This window comes from Lithobates pipiens, unplaced genomic scaffold (assembly GCF_037356315.1).
Source record: "Lithobates pipiens isolate NorthernLeopardFrog02 unplaced genomic scaffold, aLitPip1_a1.2 Scaffold_10, whole genome shotgun sequence".
Lineage (NCBI taxonomy): Eukaryota > Metazoa > Chordata > Amphibia > Anura > Ranidae > Lithobates > Lithobates pipiens.
In genome coordinates, this window is record NW_027507686.1 from 174,243,823 (window position 1) to 174,261,891 (window position 18,069).

General features: G+C 38.3%; 1 protein-coding gene across 5 annotated transcripts in view; it reads left to right on the forward strand.

The window, feature by feature from the left end:
• Positions 1-18,069, forward strand: part of LOC143935909 (uncharacterized) — a 113,646-nt gene that overhangs the window by 23,798 nt on the left and 71,779 nt on the right. For all 5 annotated transcript variants that reach the window (XM_077460096.1, XM_077460122.1, XM_077460132.1 and 2 more), the window contains exons 12-21: positions 1,081-1,218; positions 3,623-3,787; positions 5,822-5,916; positions 6,714-6,840; positions 8,141-8,396; positions 10,689-10,735; positions 10,916-11,004; positions 11,505-11,656; positions 13,266-13,404; positions 16,490-16,600. In XM_077460096.1, coding sequence (XP_077316222.1) covers positions 1,081-1,218; positions 3,623-3,787; positions 5,822-5,916; positions 6,714-6,840; positions 8,141-8,396; positions 10,689-10,735; positions 10,916-11,004; positions 11,505-11,656; positions 13,266-13,404; positions 16,490-16,600 — 1,319 coding nt within the window. The remainder of the gene's footprint in view (positions 1-1,080; positions 1,219-3,622; positions 3,788-5,821; positions 5,917-6,713; positions 6,841-8,140; positions 8,397-10,688; positions 10,736-10,915; positions 11,005-11,504; positions 11,657-13,265; positions 13,405-16,489; positions 16,601-18,069) is intronic.

The window sequence follows — 18,069 nt, forward strand, 5'->3', positions numbered from 1 at the left end:
CAGTGTGACAGCAGGTGGGGGATCCTCTTCCTGTATCCACTGTCAAATTTTGAAAACAAAATGGCTGTGCCAGGCTCAGCCCACACAACTAAATCATTCATTCACAGGAATCTGTGAATGAAAAGCTACAAGTCTCATCCACCACTGCAGTAGACTAACTTGTAGTTTGAATGAACTGTGGGCATGCTGAAAGCACATCCTGTACAGAGGTACAGGCAACAGAGCGGTAGGCAGGAACCTGATATTGCACCTGCCATCTACTGATTGATGGTGCAGTACTTTGCAGGCTCTTATTTAAAAAAATAATAAATGTGCATCTTTTACCTTAAAAATGATGTGCATTTATTATTTTTTAATGAAAGGTGAACTTAGTAACTTTTTTTTTACTCCCAAGGAATTTGTCTGTTCAATCGTTTTTGTAATTTACATACCTCTGTCACACTGCACAGCCAGGCGGAAAACATACTTACTTTTTGGTTTAGCAATGCAGCTTCCTATGGCACCTCTACCTCCAACCTGCTCATTATACAATGTTCAACATTGTCACCTATGTCCAATGATCAGGGAGCTGATGCTAAAGACAGGAATGCTGGACCAGGAAAAAGTAAAGCTGAATTAGGAATTAGTATAGCATATTTCCCTACTATCTTCCATTTAGAGGACCTGTTTCACATTTGAAAAATCAGTATAAAGGAAAAGTAATGTGGCAGAGGTTTGTGTATTACCTACATACTCTATACTCAAAGGTATCCCTCTTTTCCATCCCAGAACGTTGAGAGGTATGAGTATAGGCATCTTCCTGACTGTGCAGTGTGGCACATACTGTAAGCGTAAATTATAATAGTGGCTGCACAAAAAAACAAAAAAAAATTAAATGTGAATTTAAATGTATACAAGTAATACCACTATTTTTATAGAGATATCACATGTATATTTATGTTAATATGGAAACTTCGTTTTTACAAAGAAACTCCTACACTTGAGGAAGAAAGCAACATATATACCGCTAGTTTTCACCCAAAGTATACTATATGACTGGTATGGTTATTTAATTAAGTTTTCTTGTGTTTTCCTCTACAGCCAGTTTCTCCATCATGCAGCCCTCTGATCCTTACATCATTGTACAAGCTGCCTTTGGCCTCCAGATGCAGATTCAGCTGCAACCCATGATGCAGCTATATATCACTATGCAGAAAACTGCCAGGGGACGACTTCAAGGTCAGTTGAAGAAGACTAGTCACCTATGGACAGCAGTGCATGATAACTACACCGGACCATACTGCATGTTTCCATATATATATATCCATATTATAGTTTTTTAAATATGTCTTCATATAGGCTGATATAAATATCTTTGAGTGTTAACAACTAATTTATTAACATAGAGAATGTGCTTTATTTTAATTCTGCAAGCTCTTGGTTATGAATGGTCATGGGGGTGTTAACTGATAACATTTCCATTATACAATTTTACCCTCGGAGAAGAATATTGCAGTTGACATTATAGACCGCCTCTGTCCTGCCCAAAAAAATTGGTTAAAATAAATGGAATAAAATCTTTATGACATTGGCAATAACTAAAACATAAAAACAGGAAATTTCCTGAGCACTCTTTGAATTCACAGATAGCGTAGAACACCATTTTAGAGAGTTTGGAAAAAAAAAACATTTATTTTAAAGTGTATGTAAACCCTAAATATATTTTTCAGTATGATGTTTTGGCATCAACAGTAGCCCATACAAGGCTGCACTCTGTACTCCATTGGACTAAATACAACTATATTGTTCCAGCATGAACACTGATACTTCAACCCACACCTTCTGATGCCCTTCACTCCTTAATTGCACAGCATGTGTTCATGGTGGACTTGAACAAAAACTTTGTTTTTAGCCAGAAGGAGTACAGAGTGCATCCTTGTATGAGCTACTGGATCTGGAGGGGAGAATGGCAGACTCCAGAGGCACCTTCACCTGTGACTAAATGAAGAGAGTGGAGGGCCTGGAATGGTTAACAAACTGTAGGTGAACCCGTTTTGATATCATACTTTATTGTTCTACATTTTCTTAAAACCTATCTGTGATAAAAATCAAATAGATAAATGGTGCTAATAGGGAAAGCAGCCCAAGTTAATAAAAGTCCAACTTGAACAAATAGCCTCTGTAATGAAACAAAAAGAGAGAAAGTAGGTGTCCACTAAGTGTGGCATTAAAATGATCCTCTTTATTAAAATACAATTGGTAACCCACTGGGTGTAGCATTAAACCCAGTTAATCCAGTGAGTTGGCAATTGTATTTTAATAAAGTGGATGATTTTAATGCTACACTTAATGGATGCCCCTTTCTCCCTTATGGTAAAAATCTACTCAGGGCTACAGCACATCTGAGCAGGAATTTAGCTGAGTAAAAGTTGTTGTTTTTTGCCAGTGATTATTTAGAGGGGGATTGGAGTCAGGGGAGATAGAGAGGATGCTCAGTGATCAGTTTCAGTCAAATTATTTCCTGTGAATCAGTTTTGTATCTGGAAATCCTGCCAGGACAAACACTTTTGGCTGCAGACTGACAGTGCTAAGCCACTGCCATACACTTAGCAGCCATGTCAGCCTTATTTAAAAAACTCCTTCAGTTGGCAGTTTGGCTGCCAATCAGGTCTATCAGATAAGTAGTCCAATGAATAACTAAAGGAGCTCACATGGCAGGTTGCAAATTGTGAGGCATATGAGGACTTAGGCCGCGTACACACGCGGGGACTGTTCGCCCAACTTTGTCCGCTGAACAGTGTTTCGGCGGACAGTCCGCTCGTGTGTGGGCTTTCCTTGTTCAGCGGACTGTTGAAAACCTTGTTCAGCGGACTGTTCGCTGAAACTGTCCGCTGAACAAGGTTTTTCGGAATTTCCGAAAAACTGTCCGCTGAAACTTTGTTTCAGCGAACAGTCCCCCCGTGTGTAGGCTTGTTCGTCAAACTAAGTTCCGCGCATGCTCAGAAAGGATTTACACGCCGAAAGTTATAATGCAGTGTATAGGACGTCGTATTTTTCGTCCCGTCGTACGTGCCGTTCACGTCATCGCGCACGGTTTCAGCAAACTGTTCGTTCGTCGTGTGTGGCCATGTCCGTCCATGCTAATTTTGAGCGCACTGTTTGCTGAAACTGTTTGACGGACAAAGTTGGGCGAACAGTCCCCGCGTGTGTATGCGGCCTTAGAGTTGTCAGCCTATAACAGGAGGTTATATTACCGGCAGGGGCTCCACGTAAGAAACTTTGCAACAAATTCATAAAAAAATTACTTGCTTAAGAAACCTATACAGTAACACATGTTGCTAAACATACTAATAAACATATTTTTGGCTTACATGCATGGTAAAATACATACATTCAGCACCAAGTACAGACTGACTGTTCCCTTATGCGACAAAATTAATATGTGCTGACACAGGATTGCTGCAAAGATCTGTGACTTGGCCAAAAGGATTTCCAAAGCATGATTAGGGTTTTATCAATGGGACTGTTAAATGCATGAACTTTTACATAGCAGTTAATATTTTTGCAATGAACATAGAAGAGACATTTATTGCAAAGTTGTGATACCATGAAGCACAGTAATGAACTAACACATGTTTTGCAGGTCTTTGTGGAAACTTTAATTCTAAGGAGGGAGATGATTTTAAAACATCGGGTGGTCTAGTAGAAGCCACAGCATCTGCCTTTGCCAACACATGGAAAGCCCAACCCAACTGCCATGATGTGTCAGACCTGATGGATGATCCCTGCAGCCTCAGCATTGAGAGCAGTAAGACACTGTTTTTCATCGTATTACTAACAAATATCCATTCTCCAGTGCAGGATATGGTTTTAGATCAATAGAAGTCTAACTAATGCCCAGAAATTCCCACTGAGTGATCACCAAGACCTTTCCCTATGCTGAAACAGTTTTTTGATCACAGGGTCCTCCTGGTTGAAATTCTAAGATCCCTCATTTTACCTATTCATGTATCCAGCAATCTCTACATGAAATACCATTACTTAAAGAGGGAGTCCGGCGAAATTTTTTTTTTTAAAGTCAGCAGCTACAAATACTGTAGCTGCTGACTTTTAATAAATGGGCACTTACCTTTCCTGGAGCCCAGAGATGTCGGCAGCCGAGGCCGAGCAATCGCTGCTGCTGGCGCCATTCTCGGTGAGGGAATCAGGAAGTGAAGCGTTGCGGCTTCACTTCCCGGTTCCCTTTTGGGCATGCTCAAGTCGCGCAGCACAATGGGAATTGTCCGCGCTGTCTCTGGGACCCGTGTGTGTCCCAGCAGACAGCGCACGGGGACAGGAAAAGGCATAGACTCCCGTGGGAGTCTATGCCCGGAAGTGGGCGCAAATACCTGTCTTAGACAGGTATCTGCACCCCCCTCCCCCCTGAGAGGTGCCAAATGTGACACCGGAGGGGGGAGGGTTCTGAAAAATGGAGGTTCAATTTTTGTGTGAACCTCCGCTTTAAATTGAAAATAATTAGTTAGAATACCTTGCAGTCTATGCTCTGTATTTTAAAAAAAAGACTTGAAACATTAATAGTAAATAAAATGACAACACAAGGTGTAGTGAACTGAAAAAAAGAGTACACTCGTTTTATTTATAATCTTATTGTTGGTTGGGTGTCAGCCACTCACTGCCGTGATACCACCAATCACCAGGCTGTTTTTCATAGGGTTCTAATATGTTCAATGCATATACAGGTATACCCCACTTTTAAGTACACAATGAGGTTTATTTACTAAAGCTGGAAAGTGCAAAATCAGGATCATTTATGTATAGAAACCAATCAGCTTCCAAGTTTTATTACCAAAGCTCAATTGAACAAGCTGGGGTTAGAAGCTTATTCGTTTCTATGCAGAAATGAGCCTGATTTTGCAGCTTTAGTAAATAAACCTCATTGTGTACTTAAAAGTGGGTATGCCTGTATAGTATTACAAAAAATATTGTTGTTGAAATAGTCTGGTGTCAAAGTCTCTTTTAAATGAATGAGAAGCTACTGTGACAAACCAAACACTCTCATGTCTCAGTTGCTTAATTTAGAAAACAAGTTCTGCCCATCAAGCTCCCTGATAAACCCAAATAGGAAAACATGTTACCCCGTGGGTCAACTAATTCAGCAGAGTTTTCTACTCTAAAAAGGAAATTCTACAACCATTGCTATAAAAACAGAAATACATTTCATTCAATGGGATTCCCACATCTTTTACAGTCATAGACAGGTCTGTTTATTAAGCCTCCACAGCAGGCCTCTGTTCTATTTGTTTGTAAATTACATCAGTCCAAGACTTCTATTCCAAAGAAAAGATTCAACGTATTCAGCATTGGGGCTTTAGTCCAGCAAAAGCCCTTGCCTTAATCCCCACCTAGAGATCACCCACTCTGGCATTTCACCACTCAAGACTTAATGATAGTCTCTATGACTAAGCCTTGAGTGGTGAAATGTGTCAGTTCGGTGGTCTGTGGGCAGATTCGCTAGAATGAAGCCTTAATGCTGGTTACATTATCAGTGTGCATCTGTCTCATCTTTTCTTTGGAGTGGGTTTTGAGAACAGACCAACCAGCACCCGAATTCCTGGAGACAGTGTGTGATGCCTTGAGTGAAGAAATTCTGCCCACCACTTGAAAATCAGGAATTTATATTTCCTGTAAGTATTAGCAGAAACGTTTCTCCATTCAGTTAGCAAATATCACATGCAGTAAATATGTCCGGTAATTTTAAACAGTAAAGTTTTTCCTTTATTTTGTTATATTTTTACATGTTGCTCCCATGCATACATTAATCGCAGCACACCATTCTTTCTAGAAACCTATGCAGACTATTGGTGCTCTAAAATAGAAAAAGACGAGTCTCCTTTTGCAAAATGCCATTCTGCAGTAGACCCAGCTGGGTATGCGAAGGTGAGTGTTGTACTGTGTGTGGTCACATCTCACATATCAGGGTTGATTTACTAAAATAAATTGGATGTTCACTTTGCAAAGGAAGTTGCACTTTGCAAGGAAATTAGCCCCAGAGCTTAGTGAATGAGGTGAAGATTTGCTTCACTCCCTATGGAACACAGATGTAAAAAAAAATGAAAATGGACAGGGTGGTTATAACCCTCTCTTTTTGCAATTAGCCACACTTTAAGGATCAGTAATCTGCAATATACTATGTTTTTATTTTCGAGTTTTAGATACAGCTACATTTAAATAAATAAACACATTTTATATATATATATATATATATATATATACACACACATCTATCTATCTATATGTCATAGGGTAATTGAAACACTCTAACAAACCCAGGGTGTACTTAGGGGTCTATTTGTCATTATTTTCATGCAAGATTCACAAAACTTTAGCTAAAAATAAACACATTTGTCACCTAAAATTAGATAAGAAATATGTGGCTTTTGGGTAAAAGTGAATCTTGGGTGTAAAACATTTAAACATTGAAAAATAGACCATAATTAAAAGTCACTTTAGCTACATATCAGTCATTGTAACAGAACAGAATCCATCTGGAGTTGTGTCATAAGCAACGGATACTACCTAATGTCCATATTTATCTATCTATTTAAATAAACATTAAAAAAAAAAAAATAGGATATTGGAAAATCCCTATTTTAAATAAAATGGCATTGTGTTTTTCTGAGAGCGTTACAAACTCATGCTTGCACTTACATCAATTTTGTTTCCATTTTGCACAGAGATGTCGTTATGATGCTTGTAACTGTAAAGACAGTGAGAAGTGTATGTGTGCTGCACTCTCCTCCTATGTCAGGGCCTGCGCTGCTAAAGGGATCATTTTATGGGGCTGGAGAAGTGGAATATGTGGTAAGTACTGATTTGCCAGTAAATAATGTTACTTTAATAAACGAATTGTGACAAAACTTTAACACTTTGCGTATCTTACTTAATAGCTATTCCTAAAGATTTTGCATTACCTCTACCTTTTAACATTTGGTATGCTAATAATTTCTTGATTTCCAGCATTGTGAAGGTAGCACTGCTTTGATGAGATGCAAAACATTTTTAAATATTGTAACATTCTTCGGCACTCTACCAGGAACACAAATCAATCCTGTTTTTAACTTGGAATGAGGTTCAGGTGTGCCACTACCATGGGTTTGTGGAAAATTTAAGGGATTCACAAAGTTTGCAAGTTGCAAATTTTTGACTTAAAAAGTTGCAGGTTCCAGAAATACGGAACAGCTATACTATGTGGTGTATAGCTTTTACCCCTGATCAGCTGAATCACAAAAGTTGATAATCTGAAGAAATGAATAACCCAGCACTCTTATAATAAAAGGGTGGGCTCAGAAGCAGCCATATTGTAAGTGTGCATAGGAACTTTTAGGAAGAGCTAACAATTCTGTGTAATTATTTTAAATGTTGGCATTGGCAAAGTCTCCAAGTGCCTGGCTTCCCATGCCCTTTGTTTGACAATAGTATGTATATTATTCCCATAAAATTGAATAACATGATTTTCCCTCTCACAGACTTCAGTAGGTTTTGCAACAAAAGTAGTGAACTTTGAGCAACATTGGGAACATTATTTGTGAACAGGATCCCTATTTAAAACTAGTTTTCTACATTGCTTCTTAAAACGGAGCTCCAACAACTTCACCAAAAAATTTTAAGTCAACAGCTACAAATACTGTAGCTGCTGACTTTTAATATTAGGACACCTACCTGTCCACGGATCCCACAATCTCGGCACCCCAGCCAAATCTTCAATCGGCTCTCGGGTGCTGCCACCGCCATTCCTTGTAAGGGAAACAGACAGTGAAGCCTTGCGGCTTCACAGCCAATTCCCTACTGAGGATGCACAAAGTGCACTGTGCTTTCTGAATGGCCCAGCAGCGGTGGAAAGAGGAGGAGGGGGGCCGAACTTCCAGGGGACCTTGCTGAGGCAAGATCTCCCAGAAATGGGAATGGGTACCTGTCAAAAACATGTACCCGCTCCCCCTTCCCCCCAAAAGGTGCCAAATGTGGCAACGGAAGGGGGGGGAGCAAACAAATTAAGCTTTCCCTTTTTGGGTGGTGTTCCGCTTTAAGTACAGTTAGTATAATCAGTATATGAGTGTATAAAGTAATGTATACTTATTTAAAATATTATAATTCTCTATTTCAGACAAGGACATCTCTTCTTGCCCATCTACCCAAATCTATTTGTATAATCTTACCACATGCCAGGCAACCTGCCGTTCCCTGGGAGAAGGTGGCAAAGCCTGTGCCAGTGGGTTTGCTGCAGTTGATGGCTGCGGGTGTCCAGATGGAGAGTTTCTGAATGAGAAGGATCAGTGTGTACCCATATCTCAGTGCTCGTGTTACCACCAGGGCTCATATTTGAACCCATTGGATGTCATCCACAAACAAGATGAACGTTGGTATGTAAAACAATAACATTTATGGCTGCCATAAACTTGTGGTGACCAATCACAAATCAGATTTTGGTAGCTTACTGAGGGAAAAATAATAAATGATTGCTTCTAATCAGTAGCTGTAAGTTACTATATGCCATTACTCCACAACTAGCCAATGAGGACAATTACACATGTATAATCTACACTGAATTTCCTTTGTCTTTTAGTTTATTTGCATGTTTTCCTAGAAACGTTAATTCTGCATTTCTTCCATTCAATAAACAGGCATGATTTATTCTTTGCCTTCAGGTTTATCCATATGCAAATATAAAATTTTTATATATTGCCACTTATCAGTCCTTAGATGTGTTGGTTGTATTAGTTTCTTTTTTTTGTGGGTTTTTTTCCCCTATAGTTTCACCTGGTTATCCTGCCAGTAACACACTAGTATATGTAAACCCTCACCTGGAAAAACAATCCATTTAGTTTAGAATGGAAATGAAAGGCAAAACATCTTTGTATAGATATAAACAAACATTATAAACACCCCCCCCCCCTTTTTTTTTTTATAAATGATTACATACCCTCTATTAGCTGAATAAATGCTGGGGAGGAGAAAAAGCAGCACACTGATCTTCCCAGTGAATGGCTGTCCGGGGTTGGGGGGTATGTCAGGACAAGTCTGATAACTGGAGGAGAGCAGGCTGAGTTCCCAGCATAGCTAGAGAACTGGCCACAGTGTGTTATAGAGGAGCAGTACTGTCACCCCAGGGCATTCAATTTTTAAGACTACAGAACATTTCTTCTTATTTCTTTAACATACAACAGTGGGTTTCTGAAGCCCACAAAGGAAATTGGGAACATTGTAACCAATAATATTGTAGCACAAGCAGGGAGGTAGGAAGGTATTAGCTCACTTGACTTTTGGCTTTTTTTTTTAAAGAATAGATCTACAAAAATACTTTCAATGGTTTATTTACCAGACCAGAAGGGAGCAAATATGATATGAGAAGTTCAGGGTTTACATACACTTTAAAATAAAAATAAATGATTTGTATAACAATCAACAGGATTTTAGTTTTCAGTAATAATGTGAAAATCATTTTTTTCAATCATTGGTTGGTGTGGGGTACTGCACATAATTGTTTATATTGTAAAAATGTATTTTGAAAAAGGTTGTTCACACAGAGCACTATTATGTATGTGTAAATAAAATAGGTATTTAAAAAAAACAATGGAAATCAGATTAAATTAATATCATAATTTATATTTAAATATATAAAATAAATACATTGTATTTTATTTATTATAAGCAATCAAATCCACCAAAAATATTTAGATACCAGACCTGAATTATATGCAGGATCTCACTATTCCAAATTTTAGTAGTCTTATTATTTTTAATTTATAAATGGTATATATTTTTTAGATATATTTTTAATACTAATTATGGCATGAGAATAATTAGTTTTTTGCCAGATATAAAGTTGTGCTAACAAGCCTAAACAGTGCAGTTAAAGACATTATAGAGGAGCCTTACAGAAGAGCATATACATATTCTCTCTATTGTAGAAGACACACTAGGCGGCTTACTGTACCTGGCAGCATCTGACAATATAGGAGGCTGTAGAGAAGTGTGATGGTAGTAGCACCAGTAGTAGCAGACGTCCCCAATGATGGACACGGCTTGATGCCCCTACTCTGATCCTCCTTCACTGGAACCTCTATCTATGCTAGGCACACTGGAGGAGATTTACTAAAACTGGTGCACACAGAATCTGGTGCAGCTGTGCATAGTAACCAATCAGATTCCAAGTTTTATTGTCAAAGCTTAATTGAACAAGCTGAAGTTAGTTAGTTCTGTGTCCACCAGTGACCCCACTGTTCCTAATCTAACCCACTCAGACAATGAAAGCCAATGCAGTGAGCCGATGCTTTTTATAAGCACGGTCCTCACTAAACATGGTGCCCGGGGTCATCCATGGTTGCAGTGTCCTGCCAGCCAACTGCTACCCTGATGACATGTATGGAGGCTCCTGAGGAGCAATGTTTCTCTTATCCTCCATTCTCCTCCTGTAGCAGCACTGCGAAACAGCACACCTACAGCTAGGAGGCTGTACTGCACCTGCTTACATACAGCTATTGCAATCCTAAGTTACAATTGTATAACTGCATACATTTACAGTGATTGTTCCACTTGTGTACTAATTTAATTGTTGATAGTCCAGAGGGACATACCAAGACTGGATAGGGATATCACTGAATATAAACATAAAATACTAATGTATTTTTTTGTTTTCTTACTTTCTCCACTAGCACTTGCCACCATGGGAAACTTATTTGCATTACACACGCCCCCGAAGGTAAGGACATATACTACGCACTATTATATTCAGTCAATTTTAATCACAGATTGTAAATATACAGAAATCATAATCTAATTAGAGCCTTTGTGGTAAACAGAAAGTGCTCAGACATTTGTATGACCAAACACAATCAGAACTTGTCCAGTTATTTTAGACTCATATATGCTCTCTTTCCAGATTGTGCTGCAGGAAAAGTCTATTATGACTGTAACAAACAAAAAGGCGCCCCCATCCATAGGAGCTGCAAGACGCTTGGTGCTGAATATGTAAGTGTCTTGTTATTTATGAATTTTAGAGCAGGGTACATTTAAAGGGAACCTATTTTCTTTCTTTATTATGATCAGTATTAAAAAAAATGAAGTACGATTTACAAATATTGAATCTTTTTTTTACAGGTAAAAAATTAACATGTCATAATAATAATAATCAGAGAAATATTTAGTGTTCAGTTATTTTAGTTTTCAGATATACTGAAAGAAGTCTGCTTTAGAGAACTTAAGGGGGTTGCTTTACTAAAGGCAAAGAGGTTGTTCATGTTTGCAAAGGGATTTACACTTTGCAGGGGAATTTTCCATTTGATTAGTACATATTTAGAATGTATAATGCAAACATAAGATTACAGTTTAAAAATTTTTTTAATGTATATTAAAATAAATGTGACCCAAAACTATTATAGGTTCCTTTTAAAGTCTATACACTTGAAAATGTTAAAATAAATGGACATTACATTACATTGTGTTGGTATATATTTGGTTTTCATTAACAGTTCCAGACAGAGTGTATCTCGGGATGTGTTTGCCCTGATGGACTTCTAGATGATGGGGCTGGTGGTTGTGTTCCTGAGGAAAGGTGCCCATGTATCCACAATGATGATGTTTACCCCCATGGGACCAAAGTCAAGGTGGATTGTAACACATGGTATGTACAAAATTGATTCATTCTGTTTAGCAATATTTAGTCTTTTGCTAGATTTTATTCTTCTGAAGATGTCTGCTAACCTCCCCCACTTTCTTTAATTAATTACACATTGGTAAAAAACTGAGAAAGGGGCAGAGAAGCTCTGCAAACCACTGATGGAATGGGAGAAAAGGCTACGCACATTTGTATTGTAATGAAAGGGGTGCCCCTGTACACTGATGTAATTGGGAGAAGGGGCTCTGTACATTTATAATGCACTGGACATGAGCTTTCTGTGCACTCATTTACTGCTGATGCAATAAAAAGGAGCGCTCTGAAGGAATTAAACACAGGGCCCCAGTTGTAGCTTATGATACCTCAAGCATTATAGTGAACAAAGGCCTTCTATTGCTCAGAAACAGGGATAACCAAACATACCTGGGTTAAGTTCAGGGCTAGTTCATCAAATGCCTAAGTTTGGGTGTTGATTCTGAACCTCATTGAACGGGTGCTGAGTCAAAAGTTAAAAAGTAAGCAGCAATTTTAATAATAATTTATGTGAAATATTAAATATGCTAAAATCCTTTAAATGCCTGGGGATGCCTTTAACCTGCCTGTGAAGTTGTCTGGTATGAATTTTAATGGGAAACCCTACACAAAAAATTCAGTTTCCCCACAAAATCTCTAGAAGAACTTATCCAATCATGCAGCCTGGCTGCTCAAGAAATTGGGGATGAACATGCAACCCCCTTTCTTGAATCAAATTAGGCCGCATGCATTCAAAATGGGGAGTACCATTCCAGGGGGGACCTTCTTGGCAACGCACCTTGCTCCTATGTTTAAGAGGACAAAGGCCTCTTCCCCATAACCCTGGCCATGTGGTTGTGGGAGTCTTCAGGCTGACAGCTAAATAGATGAAAAAACATTTACCATATAAATAAATAAAAGTAAATAGTGGCGCTAATAACTCAAATCATAAAACACCCAGTGTTAAGTGTTGAAATGATGACTGATAATACATGAATATGAATGTGATCATATTCTGTGACTAAATAGTCCATAAGTGAGACATAATGCCTCAAACAGTCTTAAGCAAAATGTAATCTTGAAATCTTCCACCACACCATGTGCACTTGGGGATTCCACTCCTCTCTGGATATGCACTCACCAGATGCCTTGTACTCTCTGTGCTGCTGTGTATAACCATCCATTGAGAAGCATTATAAGAGGCAGGTGTACATGGTTATACCTGAGTATCATTATGGATATTGGATGGTTGGTATAGGGGTCCTCTCAGTAGAGAAATGAGTAGTGACATTATCATGAGGGGACAGCAGGGGACTTCTGGTCTTGAAACACTGTTGCAGTAGTGAGGGACCAGGATAAAGGTTTTGAGTGAGCATTGCTGGCTTCACAAGGTAAGGGGGGAAAAAGACTGGTACGGGGGGTCGATTGGGAGATAGGGGTGGGAAAAAATTCTACTAATTCATCACAAGAGGTTTCAAAAAAATTCTATCTCTATTCCTGTGTTAGGGAACTTGGGATAAAAATATCTAATAAAACAAAATTGATATAATTCAGAATAATTCAATTAATTTTGGATATCCATTTTCTGATTGCTTTTTTTCAGTCTTTGCCAAAGTGGACGATGGACCTGTACCGATGTTGTGTGTTATGCAACATGTTCAATCTATGGCAGTGGTCATTACATCACTTTTGATGAGAAATTTTATGACTTTGATGGAAATTGTGAGTTTGTAGCTGCACAGGTATGTGACCCTTTAATTATAGTTTTTAACTGTGTGCCTCTTATACATAATGCCTAGTTTTGGATAGATTTGGGAGGTATAGAACCTCTATTATGGTTTTAGTTTTGTCTGTGTCTTCACTGGGAATAGTCACCCTTTTTTCGTGTCCTGGTGACCATTGTCACCAGGACATGAAATGATGGGCAATCCAAAAACACATGGCTGTAACTGGAACAGGGGGTAACTGGAACCTTCCAATGGGGACAGCTCTTTTGGTAACAGCTGTCTTAAGCCCCGTACACACTATCAGATTGTCTGCTGAGTTTTTCCTTCAGATTTACCAAAACCACATAATATGAGGTCAAACCTTAGGAGTTTCAATGTGTATGCAATCAGGCAGGCCCTTCTACTACATGGTTTTGGTAAATCTGAAGGAAAAACTCAGCAGACAATCTGATAGTGTGTACGGGGCTTAAGAGGCCATTCCTACTAATTTTGAGGAGATTTGCTCTTACTTTCTGTTGTTGTTGCCCCACTGGTACACAGACTACAAAAAAATCATTTAATAGACATTTTAACCATTCCCTACTCTATCCAAAAGCTTTGTCTATAGATAAAATTGAAATGATCTCCCTCGCAGTTCAGGTAAACATTTTATTCAGCATTTCATCTTGTAACATGCAACTGGTCCTATTTGCAGACCACCTTAATTTTAAGTTGGTTATCAAGAGATGCTATTTCTATTCTTCCAGCCAAAAGACAGATAACTTTACTAAGAGAAGTGTGGGTGTGTTTGAAAGAAACCCATCAGGAGAGAAACATGGGGGTTGACGCTGCTCTACTTTTGAAAATGTTTATTGCCTGACTGTGATGCTGATTCTCTTGCTTGCTCCAGTACTTTGAGTTATTGACCTGGAACAAGCATGAAGAAGGCCATTTATTCATCTCTGATTTTTCTGATATGCAAGTTTGTTTAGGTTTATTGACTTAAAACGTATTAAAGCTAGAGGGAGCTCACTGGGAGCCCAGTATTTCTTTCATGACAGGTTTACCTAAAAAAAAAAAAAATTATTTGAACTCAAAAACTAAGTAGATATAATATCAGCTGTATGTTATGTGACTGATTTCTTAATTATCTACACCTTTAGAGGTAGTTAATTTTTAGGTAGTGGCCATTTCTGAAAAAACATGGACATGGTTTTTAGGAATATTCTAAACACATAAGAAACAAACTCATTTGCACTTTGAGGAAATCTACAAAATAAAATTACGAGCAAGTGCACTTATTTGTATACATGCTTTTCATTCGTTATTAATATAGAGGAATGTTTTTTTTCATACATATCCTAGTATAGTGTGAAATGACAGTTTATGGTGATTGTGACACATAATTTACATGAGAATTGTCAGCTGTCTATATTTAGTCTTGTAAGGCCATTTTAAACTGAACTACATTCGAGCAGTTCACCCAACTGCCCTAAAAAAAAATCTCCTTTGAATGGGACTAGGATTAAGGAATTTGCTAGCACAGCAGTGATTTGAATGAAGTGAAAATATTAGTGCAGTGTACTATTCCATTTAATTTTATACCTAGGATAGGCACAGGTTGGGAGGGCAATACACTGTGCATGTATATAAAAAGTACATGTATACTGCCAATCAGTATAAACATCATTGTAAGACTCTGCTAGATCCAGGGCACAACAAAGTGCAGACTTTTAACCTGATTAACACTTGGCATCATGTCCACCTGCATCACCCTGGTGAAGATCTTCTTCATGTACATATAATGGTTCACAACATCACTCGACACACAGTCTAGGACAGGGTATCGCAACCAGAGCTCCATGGAACCCTAGGGTTCCTCCAGGGGTTGTTAGGGATTCCTTGAGTAGTCAGAAAAGTTACCACTAGCACCATTGATCTTTTTAGCTATCTGCAAGTGGGTAACTCTTCCCAATGTCCACAAGTGTAAAGAGCATTCTTCCCACTGACCATCACAATAATGTATCATGAAATGTAGATATAGTAATTTTTAGCAGGGATTCCCTCAGACTGGAAAGTTATTTCAAGGGTTTCTTTGTGTTGAAATGGCTGAGAAAAGCTGGACTAGGGTTTTGACAATGTTGTCAATTTTAATGGTGGCGTAGAAAGGTGGTGGTTTTATTTGAATTCATATTTTTTGGATTTTGCAACAAGAAATTATTTTCTGAGCAGTGGGTTTATGCTAAGCCCCTAATTTGCAGTTTTTTTTTCTCAGTTATTTTGTATGCATACATCCCCATAAACCTTGTCTACTATGAACAACACACCACACTTTGGTCTATGCTCCACCATATTATTTATCAATCTGATCACTGCCCTGTCACAGTACACAGTGCTAGTTCAGGTAGGGGAACAACTGTGTCTAATTTGAGTTTGCACAGTTTACTTCATAAAGGTGCATGCTTAGTTGTAAAGGTAGTAGTGTTTTGTAGTCAGCACTAATACTTATGCATGCGCACAGTAGTGGAGGTGAGAACACTTACCTAATGAATTCCATTATCAGTGCATGTGTGGTAGTGGTTGAATGGGTGCATGCACTGTGAATACTATTCCTAGCATATGCACAGTAATGGAGTAGATAGCATTTGTTGAATGAACCTCAATGCTGACCAATGTAGTAAAACAAGTGATACATGTACAGGTGATACTACTGCTGGCACAGACAGAGTGGCTTCAAAGACCATTCATTTGTGCAGAATGTCCAACTCCCAGAACTAATACTTTTCAAATGGAACACAACTATCAAACATGTAGGGAGAGAGAGGATACATATCTTGAAAGTCAATTGTCAATGATATCATAATCATGGTTATTAATATTAAGTAAAATTTAAAGAACATTTTTTATTGAGGCACACATCACTGTATTTTCTCCAGATTACCAATCTACATCTTTCTCTCTCTCTTACTAACTCTCCTCATCATACCAGTTTTCCAAATTTTTGTAAGCGTGTACTGTACATATCCAGGGTGGTTAATCACTTATAATATACTGTACTCTATATGATGTAGTGCAATAGGAAAGAGATTGCTGGTTCTTACAGTTAAAAATATATTTTTAGGATTATTGCGGTCCTAACCATTCTGCTGGCAACTTCAGCATCATCACAGAGAACGTCCCATGTGGCACTACAGGAGTTACATGTTCCAAATCCATCAAGGTTTTTCTTGGGGTGAGTATCATGAAAGTTCATTATCCTGGTTCTGGAAGTTTTTTTTGCAAAAATATGAGCAGAGAAAGACTCATGACTAACGCAAAGCTGAATTCCAGGCATCCTAAATCTATTGTTTTTAATGTAACCATTGAAATACCTGAATTTGACTGAGTAGCAGCCTCATATTGTCCCTGTACAGCAAGGTAGGAGAAGTAATTCAGTCACAGGATGAGTATGGGGATACAACCAGTGAGGGTTACTCCAGTGTACCAGAGAAATACCGGGTCTCCTCTCCAACCAGTGAGGACTACAGTGTGGGGAAGAGTTGTATTAATATTAAAACAACTAATAGAAATTTCATCTGTGTTTGTAGCTATTAACCTGCAGTTCAGTGTTAATAGCAATTTTTCTCAAACATATATGTATAACCTTGCTGTGACTTCTGAAATACTGTAAGTACGTATTCTTTTAAGAAAACTATCCGATAAGGTAATTAAAGAAAAACCTAAAGTAGATCTAAACCCTAACTTGATGATATTTAGTTTGCTAAAGCAATTCATACATGAACAATTGCCATTGTTTTTTTTTTTTTTTTTTAACTGTCAGCCCTGTTGGTTTCCGGTAGCCTCTTTTAACCAGTTCCTATCTATACACAATTACTCCAGCATTAGCTGCAAATCATTGCTCTGTTCCAGCTTTTCATTGTGAAAGCATTTGACCCTGCAAGTGCAATGTGTTTAGGCATGGCTACTCATAAGGTTTGTTTTATAGGAGAGAATAGATAATGATATCTGCTCCCAGCTATACTCCACTAGTATCTACACATCTCCGCCCATTCTTTAAATGTAAACTTCAATGTAGAACCTAAATGTCCCATTAAGTTCTTTCTGCATAATATATGCTTATTATAGCATATAGAGTTGTGCAATTGCAGAACAGCCAGTCGTTTGGCCACATTAGTTCTGCTGGGCTCTCCTTCAGCCGTCTTCTGACTCCTCAGTGCAGTGCATGTAAATCACCAGCTGCACTGTATTATTGTGAGGAATTCTCTATAGCAGTACAGCCATGCTGTTTTTTTTTTTCTTTTAAATGTATCCCATATTCCAAACCAGGGTAGTGAAAGGTTGTCAATACAAGAGCCCACCTGAAAGACAGTTGTTGCCCTGTAACAAGAAGTACCTGAACAAGGACCTGCATGACAGGATCACTAGGTATTATTTAATTGAAAGCTAAAATAGGGCCGATTTACAGCTGACGTCCTAGGCGTCACTGTGTAAAAGGGCTCTTACTGCAAAAAAAAATTCATAACTGGTGATATAATCTATTTTTTACCCAGTTCAACCCTGTCTGGGGTACAGAGGATTTTCAATTAGTGTAACTAAGACCAAGACTTTATTTAAAAGTCAACAGCAGAAACAGCAATTGGAGAAGTTTGTTGGTGACCTATAATGTGGTGATATCCATTTTTTTGGAGTATCCATGCTTTT